The 17,987-nt window shown below is 36.8% G+C and overlaps 3 protein-coding genes across 5 annotated transcripts; 1 reads left to right on the top strand and 2 right to left on the bottom strand.

The window, feature by feature from the left end:
* The first annotated feature begins 219 nt into the window (after nucleotides 1–219).
* On the top strand, nucleotides 220–1,221 carry LOC113753335 (zinc finger AN1 domain-containing stress-associated protein 12). The gene is made up of 2 exons (XM_027297461.1): nucleotides 220–581; nucleotides 728–1,221. The coding sequence occupies exons 1-2, from the start codon at nucleotides 474–476 to the stop codon at nucleotides 1,193–1,195; spliced, it is 576 nt and encodes a 191-aa protein (XP_027153262.1). The 5' UTR covers nucleotides 220–473; the 3' UTR covers nucleotides 1,196–1,221.
* Nucleotides 1,222–1,399: 178 nt separating this feature from the next.
* LOC113753334 (Usher syndrome type-1G protein-like) lies at nucleotides 1,400–6,067 on the bottom strand. Of its 3 annotated transcripts, XM_027297460.1 has the most exons (9): nucleotides 5,931–6,067; nucleotides 5,526–5,556; nucleotides 5,084–5,148; nucleotides 4,686–4,810; nucleotides 4,256–4,305; nucleotides 3,663–4,162; nucleotides 3,075–3,152; nucleotides 2,308–2,370; nucleotides 1,400–1,719 (listed from the first exon to the last, which is right to left on the bottom strand). In XM_027297460.1, exons 3-9 carry the CDS (start codon nucleotides 5,126–5,128, stop codon nucleotides 1,642–1,644), a joined length of 939 nt encoding a protein of 312 aa, XP_027153261.1. In that variant the 5' UTR covers nucleotides 5,129–5,148; nucleotides 5,526–5,556; nucleotides 5,931–6,067; the 3' UTR covers nucleotides 1,400–1,641. The 3 variants fall into 3 exon arrangements, with proteins under 3 accessions (XP_027153261.1, XP_027153260.1, XP_027153259.1); XM_027297459.1 differs by lacking the exons at nucleotides 5,526–5,556; nucleotides 5,931–6,067 and having other exon boundaries at nucleotides 5,084–5,504; XM_027297458.1 differs by lacking the exons at nucleotides 5,084–5,148; nucleotides 5,526–5,556; nucleotides 5,931–6,067 and adding an exon at nucleotides 4,934–5,013.
* Nucleotides 6,068–6,582: 515 nt separating this feature from the next.
* Nucleotides 6,583–9,669, bottom strand: LOC113752890 (ferredoxin-thioredoxin reductase catalytic chain, chloroplastic). The gene is made up of 6 exons (XM_027296932.1): nucleotides 9,366–9,669; nucleotides 8,943–9,055; nucleotides 8,121–8,170; nucleotides 7,915–7,986; nucleotides 7,100–7,160; nucleotides 6,583–6,936 (listed from the first exon to the last, which is right to left on the bottom strand). The coding sequence occupies exons 1-6, from the start codon at nucleotides 9,472–9,474 to the stop codon at nucleotides 6,892–6,894; spliced, it is 450 nt and encodes a 149-aa protein (XP_027152733.1). The 5' UTR covers nucleotides 9,475–9,669; the 3' UTR covers nucleotides 6,583–6,891.
* Nucleotides 9,670–17,987: the final 8,318 nt, after the last annotated feature.

The raw sequence follows: 17,987 nt of genomic DNA, 5'->3' as shown, positions 1-17,987 counted from the left end.
AATTGTTAATGGGCTTTACAGCCGCCAAGCCCATGGAACATCCTAGAAGAAGAATCAAACACCGACCCAATTCCACTGCGGTGGCAAATAGCGCGCAAAGAAGCGCGTGAATGACAAAAGGGCGTACGCACAAGGCAGACTAGGAGGCTACGTCGGATATATAAATAAATATGCATCTACTAGACTTATGCCCCAAGCCATCATCTAGCAGACAGAAAGAAAGCCATAAGCGTAAGCCTATAAAATAAACTAGAAACGCTCCCTCCTCCCCGTTTCAGAGAAATCAGAACAACAATCAAATCTCTTCGACCAGAATTCCGATCAGAATCGATACTTCGTATAATTGTCGATTAGTAGTCCAAGGAAGAAAGAAAATCACTCTTCATCATCACCATCTTTTCTTTCCCTCCTGCTCTGCTGTTGGACAGATTAGGAAACCATAGTTCAGGCGAGAAAAAAGAACAAAATTTTCAATGGAAGGAGGAGGGACGGAAGCTTTCCCGGATTTAGGGAGGCACTGCCAACACTCTGATTGCCATCAACTCGATTTTCTCCCCTTTAAATGTGGTGCCTGCCATAAGGTAGTTCTACTACTAATTTCTTTAATCATCTTTTCGTTCAAAATCCTCCTAAAATTTTATTCTACCGCGTCAAGCGACTTGATTGACTGTCTAATTAATACAATGATGATCCTATCAACATTCAACTTCAAACTCGGATTTTGCAGGTCTTTTGCTCGGAGCACCGATCCTACAAGGCCCACGACTGCCCCAAATCGGAGCACAACAGCCGGAAAGTTGTGGTCTGCGAAATATGTTCGACGTCGATTGAGACCACCGGGTATGACGGTGTAGATGAGAAATCTGCACTGAAGAAACACGAGACATCACGGGATTGTGACCCCAAAAAGAAGAAGAAGCCCACCTGCCCAGTTAGGCGGTGCAAGGAGGTTTTGACCTTCTCCAACTCCAGCACCTGCAAGCACTGCCAGATTAAAGTTTGCTTGAAACATCGATTTCCAGCAGACCATGCGTGCTCCAAGCACATGATCTCTTCGTTTTCAACTTTGGCCAAGGATGGGAAGGAAGCCAATAGCAAATTCTTGCTTGCTTTGGCTTCAAGAAACGGAAAGGATTGTGGGAATAAAACTCGTGGTTCTACTTCACCTCCTGCACCTTCTGTCAAAGCTCATTGATCCAAAAAAAAAAAAAAACAGTGGATGAAGAAAACAAAAGTCAAAAATTTTGCAGGATTCAGCTCCTATACATGTAAATAGTAAAGCATCTTGCCATTTTAGTTCCGCCCCTCCCAAGATTAGGGTGCATTAATGAATGGATTTACTTTTGACTCCTTGATTTTTAGGATGCATCAAGATAAAAACACGCTTTGTTGCTTGATATCTTTTGAAGCATCCTACATATAAACAAGACATTGGTCAAATTCCATTTGGTTGCATGAACAAGAGCCTTGCTCATGCTTTGATACAGATTTACCAACTGTTAAACGCTATACACAGGGCAAACAACTGCACATTCGTATTTTGTAGCCTTGTAGCTTTTGAAACTTCCATTTGTAGACTGGGGAAATAAAAAGTAGCACATTTTTTGAATTTAATTTCCTGAATTACATCGCTGGTGGCATTCATGCAGCAGAGGGTAGTCCTGCTGAAGGTCGTTTAGCTCGGGGCAACATAGCTATTAGGATTTTCTTCCTTGGTCCCTGAAAGGCAAATGAGACTTGTCAGGAAGCTAATTATAGACGACGATGGCAAGGCACAAAATGGAATACACGTTCATGCTAAACACAAGTTCCAACTATACAAAAATAACCGATTTTGTTGTTGAGCAAGCCAAGGGTACACCTGCTCAAGAATCAAGATCGAATGGGACAAAAGAAAAGCGAAACCTTAAAAAAAAAAAGTGAATATACATAACAATAATCTGCTTCAATAAGGCCACCTTTGTCTATGAGAATCTAGTTTTCTATTTTCAAAGGTTGCTTGAAGTAACAACTGCAAAATTCACAATAACTCAGTATCCATCTCAATCAGCTTTAGAAACAAAACCTTTGGTTTGCGAAATGAATCGCAGAGATCTGATATCTCCATTCAGTCATGAAAATTTTTACCTTACCAAAACTATAGGGCTGCTTATCTTGCTCTTCATTTAATTATTTTTCATTTACTCTTCAATTTGAAGCAAGAATGGTAATCCTCTCTAAGGTGCACTTCTTAATTGACATTAGCAATCATCATCAAGCTAATGTTGCAAGGAAGTAAGGGTTTCCAGCGTAAAAAAGTATAAATACCATTGGTATACCCAATTCCTTCAAGTCACGGTCTCCCATCTGCTTCAATGCAGCCATGTCCACCTGCAATGAAAATTAAACATGCGCTAAAGCGATAGAATCAATGCACAAGACTTAATGTGTAGCAATATATTGGTGATAGTATACCCACATTGGTGATAGTAACTGTAAAGCAAGTGGTGGTTGAATCAAGAGAGATTTCTATGAACAAGCTTGCAAATGCCATGGGTTACAATCTTGGTCTCTCTTTACACAAGTAACTCGTGCAACAATCAACATCTTATACATGAAGCTCATCCCCTAATTCTGCTTGTTTCTGGGTGATCATTTAGGTTGGGGGAGGTGAAGAGAGAGAGTGGATGGATGTCCCCATAACAGGGGCTAATGTCTAAGGTTCATATGCCCAAACTAATAATCATTCAAAATTAGCAATAAGTACTTGAGTGCCCTGGAAAACTCAATACTTGGTGAAGAAAACACACACATGATCACTAAAATCAATTGACTTTACCATCAGATGCTTGCAAATGGTTGGAAGATTTATTGTTTGATTTATTTTTCCTTGCCACTTTTCAAATCTTTGCAAGATAGACATCTTCAAAAGACAACATTGAGGACAAAGTGATCTATTAGAACTCCTTGCCTCAGCATGGCACTTTATCCTCAATCTTCAGCAAAAGAAAAGAAACATGAAGAACAGACCCTCAAATTCCCACATATCACCAAAATGTGGATGGTACAGAAGTATATTAAATAAATCAAGTTACCTCCTCTGCCTGAAAAAGGATGGCGTACTTGCCCAAACCAAGTGAATGCAACAAGCTAGTGACAGTAAGATGTTCATCCTATGCAAACAACAGGTAAAAACCATCAAGAGGGCATTGACAACAGTGACTAAGGAAACTAATGCAGGGAAAAGGCAAAATTAGCTAAAAAACTATATAGTACACTTGTATTTGGATACATAATAAGTGCAACGTTAAATGGTGAAAATGCAGCGACAGATGTTAAATCTACTTAAAAGTTTTTTTAGAAAAAATGTAGTACTCCAAACAGATTTAAGAACAAAAAATGTAACTGTGTTGCTCAAAGTAATCTGAACATGGTAAGAAAGTCTATCATAAGATGAACTAATGAAGCTATTTATTAAGCATTATCTAACAAGAAGGTAGCGTATGAGTCTTATTGTCCACTGGTCTAATTTCAGCATCTCCAAGTTCACAAGCGTAACCAATTTTTCCTCTACAAATTTGATAACTGTCAATCAAGGCACTTCTAAGTTAGCCACCAATCTCTTGGCCGCCATAATAATATGCTAGAATAAGATAAAGTAAAAGCAGAAGGTAAATTCATACAGCATAAGTGTTTCTCAGCATACTGCTACTTGCTGGTGGAAGATCCTTGAAAGGCTTGCTAGGATCCAGACTGGTCCTTGTGGTTGCAGCCATAACCCTCATAGATGTAGGGCCCTTTTGCAAAGGATCCAAGAGATCAGAAGACACCATACGTCCAGCTCTGGAAGCCAAGACTGGCATTGGTGATTGCAGCACCTCACCAATAGCCCTTGAGGATGATATGCCTCCAGACATTTGGGGATTCCTAGTCGGGGCTTTAATTCTTAATCCATCCACAGTATAAGAACTGTAAGAACTTTGCAATGATTCCATCCGCAATGATTCACCAGCCCTTCTTAATGGTGCAATATTTCTCGAAAGAGATCTTTCAGGCCCTTCTGAAGATTGAGTATTCCACGACATCTTTTCCAGTAGTTCCTTCTTCTTCTGTTCCTCAATTCGCCTGGACATTCTTTTGTGCAATAGTTTCAGACGTAAGTCATTTCCGCTCAAGCTTACATCTTCATATACCAATTTCAGTTGAAGAGAAGTTAAGATACAGACCAAAACTATGCGATATTAATCTGATAAAAGTTAAGACATATGAAGTTTACCAGCAGAGCCAGTGTATCCGGAATTTCTTGAAATTATATCCTCCTGGAGTCTGAAAGCATGACATCAAAACCCACTAAAATCAAATTGACACCAGTAGTTCCGACCACTAAAAGACCACAGAAATCTTCAACCTAACAGATTGAAAAATATACAGCAGAAGAAAGAAATTGATATTTAAGGGACAACGAACAGAATGTGACATTTTATCACTTCTAAAGGAACTCAATTATGAGTTCTGAAGGGCCAAAAATACTAAGCAAGAATATCTTACTGGCTAGAGAAAGGTGTTAGATTCCCTCATGTGTTATGTGAAAAACAGGAAAAATTAAAGTATTTATGTGATCTGTAAATTAAAGAGCAGTCAGCAGAGATTGAGCATAGTTTTTGAAGAAAAATGGTGAGGAAAAAATTGGGATAGGAAGCACCAACCTCTTGTTGGTGTAAAACAAAGAATCTTGAGCACTGCCATCGGCCCTAGATCTTTTGGTTCCTGATAATGCGGGAGCATCGCTAAGGAAACCCTCAGAGTTATCCGACGTCCTCCTTACTACCTTCTGCAAATCAAACATAAATATCACAAACACAGCACAACATACAGTTGAAACATTTAATTCAGAAATTCATAATGACTCCGAAGTTGACCTGTAGGTCCAAACACAAGTACCAAGAAATTAGACCTCATAGCGTGGGGGCCGCGGGAAGGGGAAAAGAGATCGAAGACCATGGGGATGAATCATGACGTTTCCCAACCCCTCGAAAAGAAATGGTGGGAAAAAAGAACAGAAAAAGAAGAAATGGAAAGGGAAGAAAGATAAAGGAAGGCTTACTTGACCAGAGCGTCCAAGAGTGATGGTCACCTGAGGTCTTGCCATAACTTGATCTTGCTCCCCTCCTTCACAATACCCAAAGCTCAAGTAGCCGGAAGTTTAACCCAGTAATTATTAAATAATAAAAAAAAAAGATGGGTGAATTACGTCAATGAATAAAATCGATCACAAATAAGTAGGAGTAATCAATCTGGAGGGCAAGAGCAGTAAAAGTGGAGGTCAGCATCCTATCGGAAAGTTTCATCGAAGAATGCAAAATGTAAAAAAGATTGTAAACGGTGGGGAAGGCAAATGACAAAATGGCTAAGGAATGTTTGCCGGAGAGTCTTGAGTGTAGTACCGCCCGCAGCAGGAAAGGTACCGTAAAGACCAAAAGCGTGGGGTGGGGTTGGAGTGGACTCAGTTACAAGTGTACTGTTTAGTAGTATTTACTACTCCCTACCACGTAGACGTAGTCCATGAATGGGTCGGGCCTAGGGGTGCAAACGAGCCGAGCACGAGTCGAGCTTTGGCTAATCGAGCCGAGTTCGAGTTAATTTTGTGAAGCTCGATCTCGAGCTCGAGTCAAATTCGAGTCGACCTTAAAAAATAAAAAAAAATAATTATTATTATTTTATTTTTAAAAAATAAAAAATAATTTTTTTAAAAAAAATAAAATATTAAGGATATATATGTAATTTTACTATTAAAATTAAAAAAAAAAATTGAGCTCGCGAGCCAACGAACTTAATATTTTTGAGCTCGAGCTCAAGCTCGAAATCGACTTAATTAGCTCGAGCTCGATATTGACGAACTCGAGTCGAGCTCGTATTCGAGCCGCTCGCGATCGGCTCGATTCACGAAACACCGATCCATTCCAGGTGCAGCAATATTCAACAAATTTTTCTTTTCTGCGGGTGGGAAGGGGAAATGACGAACAGCCTTGGCCCGAAACGGAGACAGGTATCTATCAAAATTTGGACAATTCTTTACTTTGAAAAGCTAAATTGGACAATCTATTTGAAAAGGTAAAAAGAAAAAAATTGCTTGACAAATTTTTCAACATTTAAATTAGATTAAAATGGATCAAGAAATTCTCATAAAATGTTTATGGTAAAGCTTAAAAGAAAATATTAAATATCAACTTTATTTTTCTTTCTAAATAAGCAAAGTTTTGTATTGTCAATAGAAATTAATAACGTTTAAAAAAGATTCTTAAGAATGTAGACGGCAAGAATGAATTGAGTGACATTGAAAAAGAAAATATAAGTGAAAAGTTTCGAATTTAAAATCTCTCACTTGCATAAAAGAGAGAAATTTATAAACTTGTATACGATTTGTTTCAACATCTTTCTATCATACAGGATTATGTTTAAAACAATCGTTTGAAATCTTTTATATATATATATATATATATACGCGCGCACGAGCGCACTAAATTGCCTTGTTTAACTGAAAAACTACCATTAGAAAAATCACAAGGAAAGAAGGGAAAAGGGAAACGGGAAACTCAATGGCAGTTGCAATCTAATTGAGAATTTGCATTCTTCCGGCAACGCGTCGAGAAACTTGTTGCCTAATCTGCATTTTTATTAACCAAAATTGCAGAACTTCGATTCCTCCACTACAATCTTTCAAGTCTGGACTGTCATCATTACTGAGTAATATGCTCTACGGCCCACCACGTATCTGAACCAAATATGTCATTACCTTCGAGAAGTGTGATAACTTTGGTACATCAAAAATATTTTACAACGCTACTTTCTTGATTTGAACAAGTATACAGAGGATAACTTTCATTAGACAGGTTATCAGGACGAGTTAAAGCATCACATATTTGCTGTTGTTTCCCTGATCTCCTCAAGAGATATGGCCTGCAAGGAGAAGACATTCAACAATGTCATACAGGAGATGGATACAATGAAATTCCAAGCTACCAAACTAACTTCAGTCGAAAGAAAACTTCATTATGGAATATCATGAGTACCAAGCATTCCCATCACAAAAAAAGGGTCTAAAAGGAAAAACTCAAGTCACCTGTTCGTTCCCAGCAAAATCGTTCTCAGCTGTGAGGAAAAGCATGCAGTGGCACTCCTTCCTGCCCACATGAACTTGTAATTTTAGCAGAGTCTCAAAACCACTACAAATGTGAATAGTCAGAACAGGAGAAACAACACAGCAGGGAACTGCAAAGAGATTGAGGAAATAATTGTGTTGGGCCAGTAAAGAGTAGCCTTCCCCTCTAGCCTCCCCTTTTAAAATTTTTGAATCCTTGGGACACTTTGCTACACCAATATTATACTCGAGAAAAAAGAATGGAACGTAAATGACCCATGACCATAGTAATTCTAATTGACGAAATACTCAGTCTTCAGAACAAAACAGCTCTACTACTCTTCCAGTTGCAAAACACATGCATGAGCTATCAAAACATACATGTGACATCTCCATTGACTTTGAACACTTGCAAAAACTTCCTTTGTTTAAATGGTTGCAATCTTCAAGTCATATGCTCTACATCATCTTCATTCAAATTAAACAGCTATTGAACTACCTTACATGGAACCATCAATAATCATTATAAACAGTATCTCATTGTTCAAAATATACGAATTCTGCTATCCAGTTTTCTTCATCCACTCCTGTATTTGTTTACGATTTGAACTATGGTCATGTTACAAAAAATTCTTGACCAGATAATGCAATAAATTGACAGAGTCCTGATTGGAGAAATAAATAAATCCATTAATCAACAAAAGAAGAAAATGCATCTGCAACTACATTACCAGAAGAACAGAACCATTTAGTACAGGTTACACAAAAATGGAATCAACCTACATCTGATATCTTACCTCTCTCTCATGGGAACACACGGGCAGTTCCAAAACCCTTGTTGCACCTCTGCAACTTTATCATCATAATGCCTGGAATTGAAATCCATAACTGATTGAATAGAGGAACAAAGCATAGGTGCAAATGCCTTTTTTAACATTTTCGATCATAAGAAAGTAAGATCAAAACAAGCATCAGGAAAAGGAGCTCATGAATGGCTATTTACCTACAGGGGCAGAGCGGTGCACCCAAAGTATCCCTGTGCTCTGCCAATCCCTGGCAACAGTCCAGAAAGAATTTTGCAAACCAAAGTTACTGGAGAAATGCCATTTGCCATAACTTTAAAGTAGATCATTCAAATGAGAAATGGTTTACTTCAGGCCACTTCCAGGAGTTAGATTTTTCTGGTCAGTATATTTATGTGCACGTACAGGAAGACTCTTAATTTCATTTTGAGCAATTTAGCACCACCTCAATATTTCAAATTAACTTTTGATTCCATTCATACTGATGCATGAAATTCCTTAATCTTATGAAATCACAGATCACATCTTTTGCTGCATCAAGAAAATTGCATCGATAAGGCTAGTGATCAGAACACAAATCCATATTTTTCTTAGTTTTTTTTTTTTAAACTCAAATCACAAAAAATTATCCATCCATAACATGCAGTGCTTTAATGCATAGATATGCTCATATTGCGTGTGTTTTAATGCATTTCTATTCTCTACATGCAGTGCTCAGAATTTTCCAGTAGGGGCATTTCAAATTGGTGTCCCTTCCTTACTCTTTTCCACATAGGACCTACCAAGATAAAAGCAGCAGATTCTCCTTAGGACACAAATAGTCCTTTCTATCATCTAGTATTAGAAAACATATGGAAAGAATCCACAAAACCAGCCCAAGTATTAAGCCATCTAAACATGTATAGTTAAGAATAATAGTTTCTTCAGCAGAATATTGACTCGCGCAGAAGGCAGAATAACGTTTTAGAAGCACATGAATTGCTGAAATAGTAAAAGCGGAAGAAAAGAAGGGGGAAAAATACCTTGATAACAACAGAAGTAACACCTTTGTCCATACAGAAATAGGTTCCGGACCTACGAGCATACTGCTCCGAGAACTTTCTCATGATTTCCACAGATTTCTCCGTCGGTTCCGCTACCAAACATATTTTTCACAAACAATATCTCTACATAAGTAATACGTAGTAATTAAAGAAAAGAAAAAAAAAGAGTACCATTACCAAGACTAGCCTGATAATTTAATTAATAATGTTTTAATTCTTGTAAAAAAGGAGGTAAAGGAAGATTGAGCATTGGCTGAGGAACCTACAAGACTAGGTTACAATCAGAGACAACGCATTTGGCAATTAATTTTGACTCTAATCCTTCCGAATTTCAGTATTAGGGATAAAAATTAAACACAAAACAAAAAGAAAAGAAACATGACATACTAATTAAACTAGTACCTTGAGCTAGGACGAGAGTGCGGTGACGAGACGGCCTTGAAGGCGGAGGGAATGATGAAACGGCAAAACCGACTCCATAGGAGGTTGAAGCCTGAAGAGCTGTTGTCATGGTGGAAGCTACTACCAATTCGTTACAACTATTAGTTTAAAAAAAAAAAAAAAAAAATCCTTCTCACTAGTTTTGTTTATCGCACTTGATGAGTTAACAGAAGTTGTAGTAATAAATCTGAAGAAGGAGAAGAAAAAACTAGCAGGATTGTGCTGTTATTGTGAGGGAAGACAGTATTTTGTATTGTATGGTGGATTTGATGCGCCTGAGAATAATTAATTATATAATACAAAGAAGATTTTTTATGGTTATTTGCGGGTGAAGGTGGTTTGGTGAGGGCCACTCGTTGGCAATATCGGCCACCAATCTTACGGAGCCACTACTGTGTTATTAATTTTCCCTCTCTACCCCCATATTGAAGAAGTTCCCTATCCTGAAACCATATCTAAAAATGAATCTATTTTACATTTGGGCCAAATGATGCCGTTTGTGGCTTTTAATCTGGGTTTACGGAGGCCCACAATTTGAACAGGCGGCTGTCCCCGGTCTCTACTTTCATAAAGTCCTTGAAACCCAGCCCACTAGTCAGGACTCCGGACATTAGTTTAGCATGTGAGAAAAGTTTGTAGCGCCTAAAAAGAGCCCAGATTAAAAAATATATATATTTAAAAAAACCTCTAACTCCAACCAAAAGGGGAGGGAAAAAAGATTAAAGTATCAAACATTGAAAACAAATTCATATGTTTCTGCCCTTGCCACACACTTGCTACTTCTACGACGGTCGTCTTCCAAAAAATTTACAAATAAATATATTAGGACCCATTTGGTTGCATTTTCTTGAGAGTTTTTTGAGAATAATTACTAGTACATCACTTTTTAATAATAATGTAATGTATGTGAGATAAAAAAAATATAATTTAAAAAATTTGTAAAAAAAAATATTTACAAAAAGTTTTTAAAAAAAAAAAATTTATCCAAAAAGTGACAATACAAACAAGGCCTCAATTTTCTGGTTAGGCTGCACTGCCGCTATAGGATTTGAAATCTTCTAACCTAAGAAGATTATAAGAAGAAGAAGTAGTAGTAGTTGACAGTGTTTGTACAGTCCAACAAAAGGTAAAAGTGTTCCATCCACTTCCAAAATGACCATATGTTGGACCCTTCCATTATAATAAGTTCCATGCAGACTTCCCACTGAACTGCCTCTTCCTTGAATAGTAGTTTTTTTTCCCCCAAAGCAAAATGGGCAGTCGGCGTCTTGTCAGTGGATCTCTCTCTCTCTCTCTCTCTCTCACACACTTTCTCTTGATGAAAGGTTTGTCAAGAGTAGAGGTGGCAAGATGGGTGATTTGGGCGGGTTTGGGTTGGGTAAAATGGGTAATGGGTATAAGTGAGTCAACCCATTTATATCCATTTAACTAGATGGGTATAAATGGGTAAGTCAAAAAATGAGTTGAGTAACCCAATTATCCATTTATAACCCATTTATTCTAAATTTTTACAAGCTCATATAAATTCATTTTTAAACTAAATTATCAATTTATACCATTTTACACCCATCATTAATTTTAAATATTTACTTATTATGCCAAATAAGTCTAATTATCAATTTTTTTTCCATCCGCATGCCATGTCGCAAAATTACATATTATTTAATAATTGAACAATGAGAATCTAAAATTTTGGACTAAATAATATGAAAGTTAACAAAAAAATTTAATCCAAAACTTTGAACCCCTAGTATTTGTGATTTTTATTTTTTGGACACACTTTCAATAATATTACTTACTTGTTTTCGATGAAAGTTGAAGTGGACATATAATGTAAGTGGTGCAAGTTTCTAACCTGATCCCTGAAATTCAAAGGAAAAACAGTCCGCAATGATCTATGCTAGACTAGCAACAAACATGCAATCCAACTCCAAATGCAAATAATTTTGAACAGGGCAGGGAGGATTTGATTGGAACATAGGAAGAGATTATGAGTAGGAAGTTTTAAATTCAATACCTTTTCTTTATAAAAAAAAGAAAAAAATTAAATAATTTTTGACAGCCTTTTTTTTTTCCCATGGTTAAGAAGCTTTTTTTTTTTTTTTTTTGTCAAAGTTAAGAAGCATTTGGTTAAGTAGAAAAGACGAAATGAAGGGAAGGAAATGGGTGATTTGACGGGGTTAATTGTCGGTCAAATAAAAAGTCTGGAAGTTGGGGTTGGGTGAGGTGGTGCCAGCTCTTTTTCACCCCGAGAAATACAAAAGGTTTGGGAATGTAAGTTAAATGGGTTAAATGGGTTAGATGGGTTACCCAATTATACCCATTTAATAAATGGGTATAATTGGGTAACCCATTTATATCCATATATAAAAATTTAATATACCCATATTCAATTATTAATGGGCGGGTATGGGTAAAATTAGTTAAATGGTTTTATTTGACACCTCTAGTCAAGAGGGATCTCAAGTGAAAACGAATGTGAGTTTATACGTTCATACAGTAAATTAAATAATTTAATTATACTAACTTGTGTCAATTAAAAAAAACTTTTAATCATGCAGTTCATTCTTCTTCCCGATGCATCATGCGATTCCTCCCCACATGGATGATGATGGACCTCTACCACTCCTCGAGCCTTCGGGTCACGACCAAGAAATTACAAATTCTGCAGAAATTAGTAGCTAGCAGTAGAACAATTACCTCTTCCACAGCGCCCTCCCTCTCCCCCACACATAGAACACAAAAATTACATGTCCCGAGGTTTTTCTTGAGCTCGACCAGATGATGTAAGCATATGTTATCATCATCTTCACATACAATCAGGTTGGTTTTTCCATGACCTTAATTAAATATTTGATGATTCGTTCATGATTTTGAATTTTTTTTTGAATCGTAAATCCTTTATGCACTGTCAGTACATACAATTATGAGTCTAGAACTCTAGGTGAATGCCATATGTGAAAAATTTAACGTTTAAATTTAAATATAAATTATGTGATACGTATCTAAAAATCTTTCGGTGTGTTTACATGTCACGCGTGTAAAATTTAATATTTAAATTTAAATTACGATGATATGAAATATATTTAGACTCGTCAGCCTATAAATTGCTAATGTAAAAAAGATTCATCTTTTTTTTAAAAAACATATATGTTCATAACTACTTTTTCTTTTGTGTTTCCAGAACAATGCACACCGATATTGATTTGGTGAAGCTCTACGTCCGTTGATCAGAAGGGGTAATAAAGTGGTTATCGGGGACGCGTTGACTCCGTGGGTTGGTACTTTGTACTATTGTCTAGTGCATCCGAGCCTAAATCAATGATAGGTGTCCTCTCTTCATTCAATTCCCCTCCTTTTTGCCTTTTTTTTTTTTTTAACCAGAAAATGCCCCGAGAATTTTCAGAGGGTGAAATGATAGCAAAACTGTAAAACATCAACACGTCGCTAATGCGCATGGGAATCCCAAGTGTTTCAACTTTCAATTCACCTTACTTCGATTTAACTTTTCAAGCGGCAGGGTCAGGGGTTGACAAGCACTCCCACCGAATAAAACTTCATAGTTAATAAAATGTCATTTGTGCTCAAAAGTCTACTGAACTTGGCTTCATTAGTTATGCTGTTGTGCTCACTACTCATCTCAAACAAACACAGCCGAAGTCAATATCTGAAAGATTTGTGCAATCAGAGAGTCTCACGAAGCGTGGGCTAAGTTCTAATTAATACAATGATGGTCCATTGGACAAAAGACAGAAGGAGGCAATTTTTTTTCATTCACCAGGAACAGGAAAAGGACAAAAGAGTTGTTCACGTCAGTCGCCAGTAGTGCAACTGATAGTTCCGAACCTATCTATCCATCATTCCTTGAATAAGCTGCAGATCGACGAAGGCCATGCCAGCACACTACTAAGACTCATCCATCGCCCCAACGATGATAGATTGCTAATCAAAACATGCATCTAAGCGCGCAAAGAGCAGTGCCATTTGCTTAAACGGACGCGGTTTTATTCTTGTTACGGCTCATATATTGCCAGTTGTACTTTAGAATGTAGCAGAACATAACCATTGTTGCTAGTTATATCAGGAATCAGCCTGGAATAGAGGCTTAGTCACATACATATATATATATATATATATATGGATGTGTCGGTACTGTAGGAGAAAGCTTCTTTGCCTTGTTTGGATAGCCATTTTTCAAAAAAAAAGTTGCTACGTTTTCCGTGAACACATTTCTCAATCACCTTTTTACTTCACATATATCAAATTAATTTTTCTGTAAAAAAAAAAATTTAGAAAAATGCAATCCAAACGCATGAAAAATTCTAAAATAGGCCACGGAAAAAAAAGTTTCAACAGGCTACTATCCTCGTAGATAGGCCATCAAAGCAAACAAATCATCGTGCAACTGCAAGTAATTAAAACCTACGCAAACATTTTTTGAGTACTAGCAAGACACCACTCTCTCGATCCCCACGCTACAAATATCACGAAAAATACAACTTAATACTACTGTAGTAGTTAGAACTCAGAAAAGAAAGCGAGAAGAAAACTGCACTAATCATATCCTAACACAAGGAGATTCATCTATAGATTGATCATTAATGTCCACCGCCTTTCCGAACGCATACATTAAGAAGAAGAAAAGACAGAGATCATTCAGTTCTGAGAACCTGGTAATCAACCAACTTCCTGACTAGCTAACTTAAAGAAAGCAAGAGCGCACGACAGAAAATTCCATGCTTAAAAGCACGGGGAATGTGAATCATGATAACCTACTCATCATTCATGATCCAGACACAAAACAGCCAAAACATAATACCCAAGGTAAAATTCGTTTACTGCTTCCAAACCGCATGTAACACTATGAAGATCGACTTGCATGGTTGTTGATGTAATCAAAATCAAATCTCCTACTTTCCTTTCGGAAGTGATAAATCAAGCGGGGAGAAAAAATAACTAAAAGAAAAGCGAGAGCCATCATCATTTTTAGCGCCTGATTACGTGGTGTCATATCTTAATCCAATTTCAGCTTGTCCATTTGCACAAGTGGAATCAATAAACATTAATCAGCGAAAGATCAACCACAAGACAAAGCTTAAAGATGAAACAAAAGTTGGTAACCCTAATGAATTGTTGAAGCGAAACCTTAACAGGAGATAAAAAGAGAAAAGTACTCTCCTATAAGTGCCTTGTCCATCACAGATCTTGTCGATCATATATAATTACTTATATAAATAACTATAGCGCGCAACTTGAAGAATGCTTGTGAGAACCAGGCTTAATGTTTGTTGAGGAGGGTTTTGAATAGCTAGGACTAACTGGTTTGATGAGACACCATTTAAATAGATACAATCAAAGATAACATAGAATCACTTTCTACAATACGAATCGTCCGCAAGCTTAAGAAATCAAATCCAAGTGACATAATACAAGTGATCGAGAGAGATTCATAAATCCAAACCACCAAAAACCAAAAAAAAAAAAAAAAAAACCGCGTAGCTCAATCTTGTCTTCTTGAACTTCCAAAAAAGGCTAATAAGCAAACTCACAAGCAAATAAAATATAGTAGCACCACTAGTATGCGCTTTTATCTAACAAGATCTAACATTACCTTTTAAGTTCAAACCACAAAGCCAAAGGCAACCCGGAGGAGGAGGAGGAGCAGGAGGAGTTGTAATTGTAGTAAGAAAGAAAAGATAGCCAGCTAACTTGCTAGCTATATAGGCGCGAGTTAGTTTTGCTTGATCTAGCAAAGTAGAGATCGGACCATGATGCTTGATTCCCCGAAGCAAGCTGACTTTGATCAAAGTCTTTATTAGTCGAAAGTGAAAGAAAGAAGAAGACCCTCGAGGGCTTGAGTTTCTTCTTCTCCCAGATGGAGCAGGAGGAGGTTTTGGTCTTCAACTTCATCCTCAGCCAACAAGAGCCTGTGATGTCCACGTTGTTTGTGATTTTTATTTCTCTCTTTCATGATATTCGTCTTTGTTGGTGTGGATAATGATGATGGTTTGAGTTTTTCAGCGTAGTTGTGGGAGCAATGATGATGGCTCTGGAGACGGTAAGGTGGTACTGGTGCCACAGAGAACATGATGATTACTTTTGGTTTCTGGCGTTGAAAGAAGAGAAGTATACTACCTCAGCTAAGAGAAAAGAGAGAGCAAACCCTCCAGTATTTTTTTTGTGCAGTCTCTTTCTTGCCCTCAGAGATTTGCACCTGTGTCCACTGATAAGGAGAGAGAATTTGTGGAAAGAAATATTTACTTCCATTAACCATCAGACTTAGGCTGATGGCCACCACCGAACCTTGCCTCCCACTAATTTACTATAATTATGATTTTTTAAAAAATTTAGACGAGTGCATGATACATTCATCTGATTCAGTGGTGATTCTGTCCTCGTCGATCTCTCATAGGTCCAATTGAATCTTTTCTTAGATAGAATAGGAGTAGAAATAGAAGTAGGATTCACGATCGACAAAAAAAACAAATATTTACTTCCATTCATCCGAACCTCTTGGAGTCTTGTACAAACCATTTAATTAGTACTAATAACAATCCCTGACTCCCGTGACCGCCGTCTGCTTGGGGTCCTTTCCTTCCATTATCCCTCCAACCCCGTAATGTTAGTCAACAGCAGCTGGTTCAATCGGTAAAATAAGACTTTTTTTTTATTTTAGAAAAGATCAACTTATAATCCTAGGAACAAGGTCCTGACTCATGGTGATGATTAGAATGAAACCTAATTAAATTTTTTTATACACGCATACTTCAAAATGTTATAATCTTATTATTATTTTTTAAATAAAAACTTCAAAAAAGTTGCAATCCTATTACAAGATTCTAAAACAAATGTGTCAATCTTGGATTTCTAGTTTTATAATTGAGAATGTCTTTTTCTTCTATTAGAGGATTTTCATTCATTCATGGTTTTTATTTTATAAAAGATCAACTTATAATCCTAGGAACAAGGTCTTGACTCATGGTGATGATTAGAATGAAACCTAATTGAATTTTTTATACACGCATACTTCAAAATGTTACAATCTTATTACTTTTTTAAAAAAAATAACAATTTCAAAAAGTTACAATCCTATTACAAGATTCTAAAATAAATGTGTCAATCTTGGATTTCTAGTTTTATAATTGAGAATGTCTTTTTCTTCTATTAGAGGATTTTCATTCATTCATGTCTATTATTAATATTTTTTTATCCTCTCACCTTTTTTCATTCCTAACTGTCAGGCACAAGATTCAAATCGTGAAGAGGATAACGAGAAGGACTCTAAGAATCGATCTCTGGCCACTAAGCTAACCCTAGTGGTTGGATTTTCATTCAAGTTATTTATGCCTAACGATGGTTTTTCAATTTTCATTCAAGAAATCATTTGAAATAATTATTGTAACTTTTTTTTAATGTGAGTCGTGCGAGATAAAATAGGTAATTTGAAAGATAAAATTATTCATTTAAAAATGTATTTGTATTGTAAGCAAGTAAATTTTTGACAAAATAAGTTATATCCAAACACTATATGATTTCCATTTCTATCTGTCAAAACTTTTCAAAGTATTTAAACAGTAAAAAGGAAAAGTATAAGAAAAGAATTGATAATAGACACGGGTCAAAATAGAGCGCCATTGCTTTATCTACTGCAAAATTTGCCCTTGCAAAATAGATACACGAGGTTCAACATGGATATGTTTCAATTTTCAACTTGCTCTCGTCCTTGCCAGTCATGAGAAGCGTGCAACGTAACTGGCGCAATTAGAGAGTGGACTTGTGGTGGGAGGGCCCAAGTTAATTAAGCTCCCTCTGAATTTATTCAACCAGGCACCAAAGTCCACCATTGCAACCCGTGCTTATCGCACACAAAAATTTGGCCGTATACATCAATATAGATGAATTAAGCAAGAAAGGAATTCCCTGCTTGAAGCTCCTGTTTTCATCGAAACCAGAAAGTCAGATACGCTGGAAATGGATGGTAAGCTACTATTCGTACGGAGTACAGCGCAATTGGAAAGTGCCCTTTTTTGTCAACACGACGAGAAGCTGCTGCAAATTCCATACCCTTTTTCTTCTCCTAAGTTAATTTAATTCTTTGAATTCAGGGCCCCGGATGACGAGTGAAGACGAGGCCGTCCGGGCGCCGATACTCATCGCTTTGACCACTTTAGAAAGAGTCGCAATTGTTTTCTGCGCCTAATTGGAAAGTTAGTCCCCCGTGTAACACAACAATTCCGGCAAAGAGGATGACCTTTTTCTTTCTAGGACTAATATTTTACTCAATCAGGCAAAGGAATCTTCAACCATTTTTGAATTAACTTCCCTTGTTTGGATTGTAATTTTCAGGAAAAAATGTTGAATTTTTTTTAAAAGGCATTCTCTCAACATTTTTTTTTTTGCTTCATCACATTTAAAAAAATATAACGGTGATTTTTTATTTTTATTATTACAAAAACTACTAAAAATGCAATTCAAGCAGTCTCTTACTTTCTTCAAGGTTATAACCCTATATTTCTTTTTGTGCCATTATGGGACCTCGTAGAAGAAGTGGAGAGAAAATAAAAATAATGAGACGCCGTCTTG

This window comes from Coffea eugenioides, chromosome 11 (assembly GCF_003713205.1).
Source record: "Coffea eugenioides isolate CCC68of chromosome 11, Ceug_1.0, whole genome shotgun sequence".
Lineage (NCBI taxonomy): Eukaryota > Viridiplantae > Streptophyta > Magnoliopsida > Gentianales > Rubiaceae > Coffea > Coffea eugenioides.
Note: the sequence above shows the minus strand (reverse complement) of the source record. Positions and strands in the feature narration are given on the sequence as shown.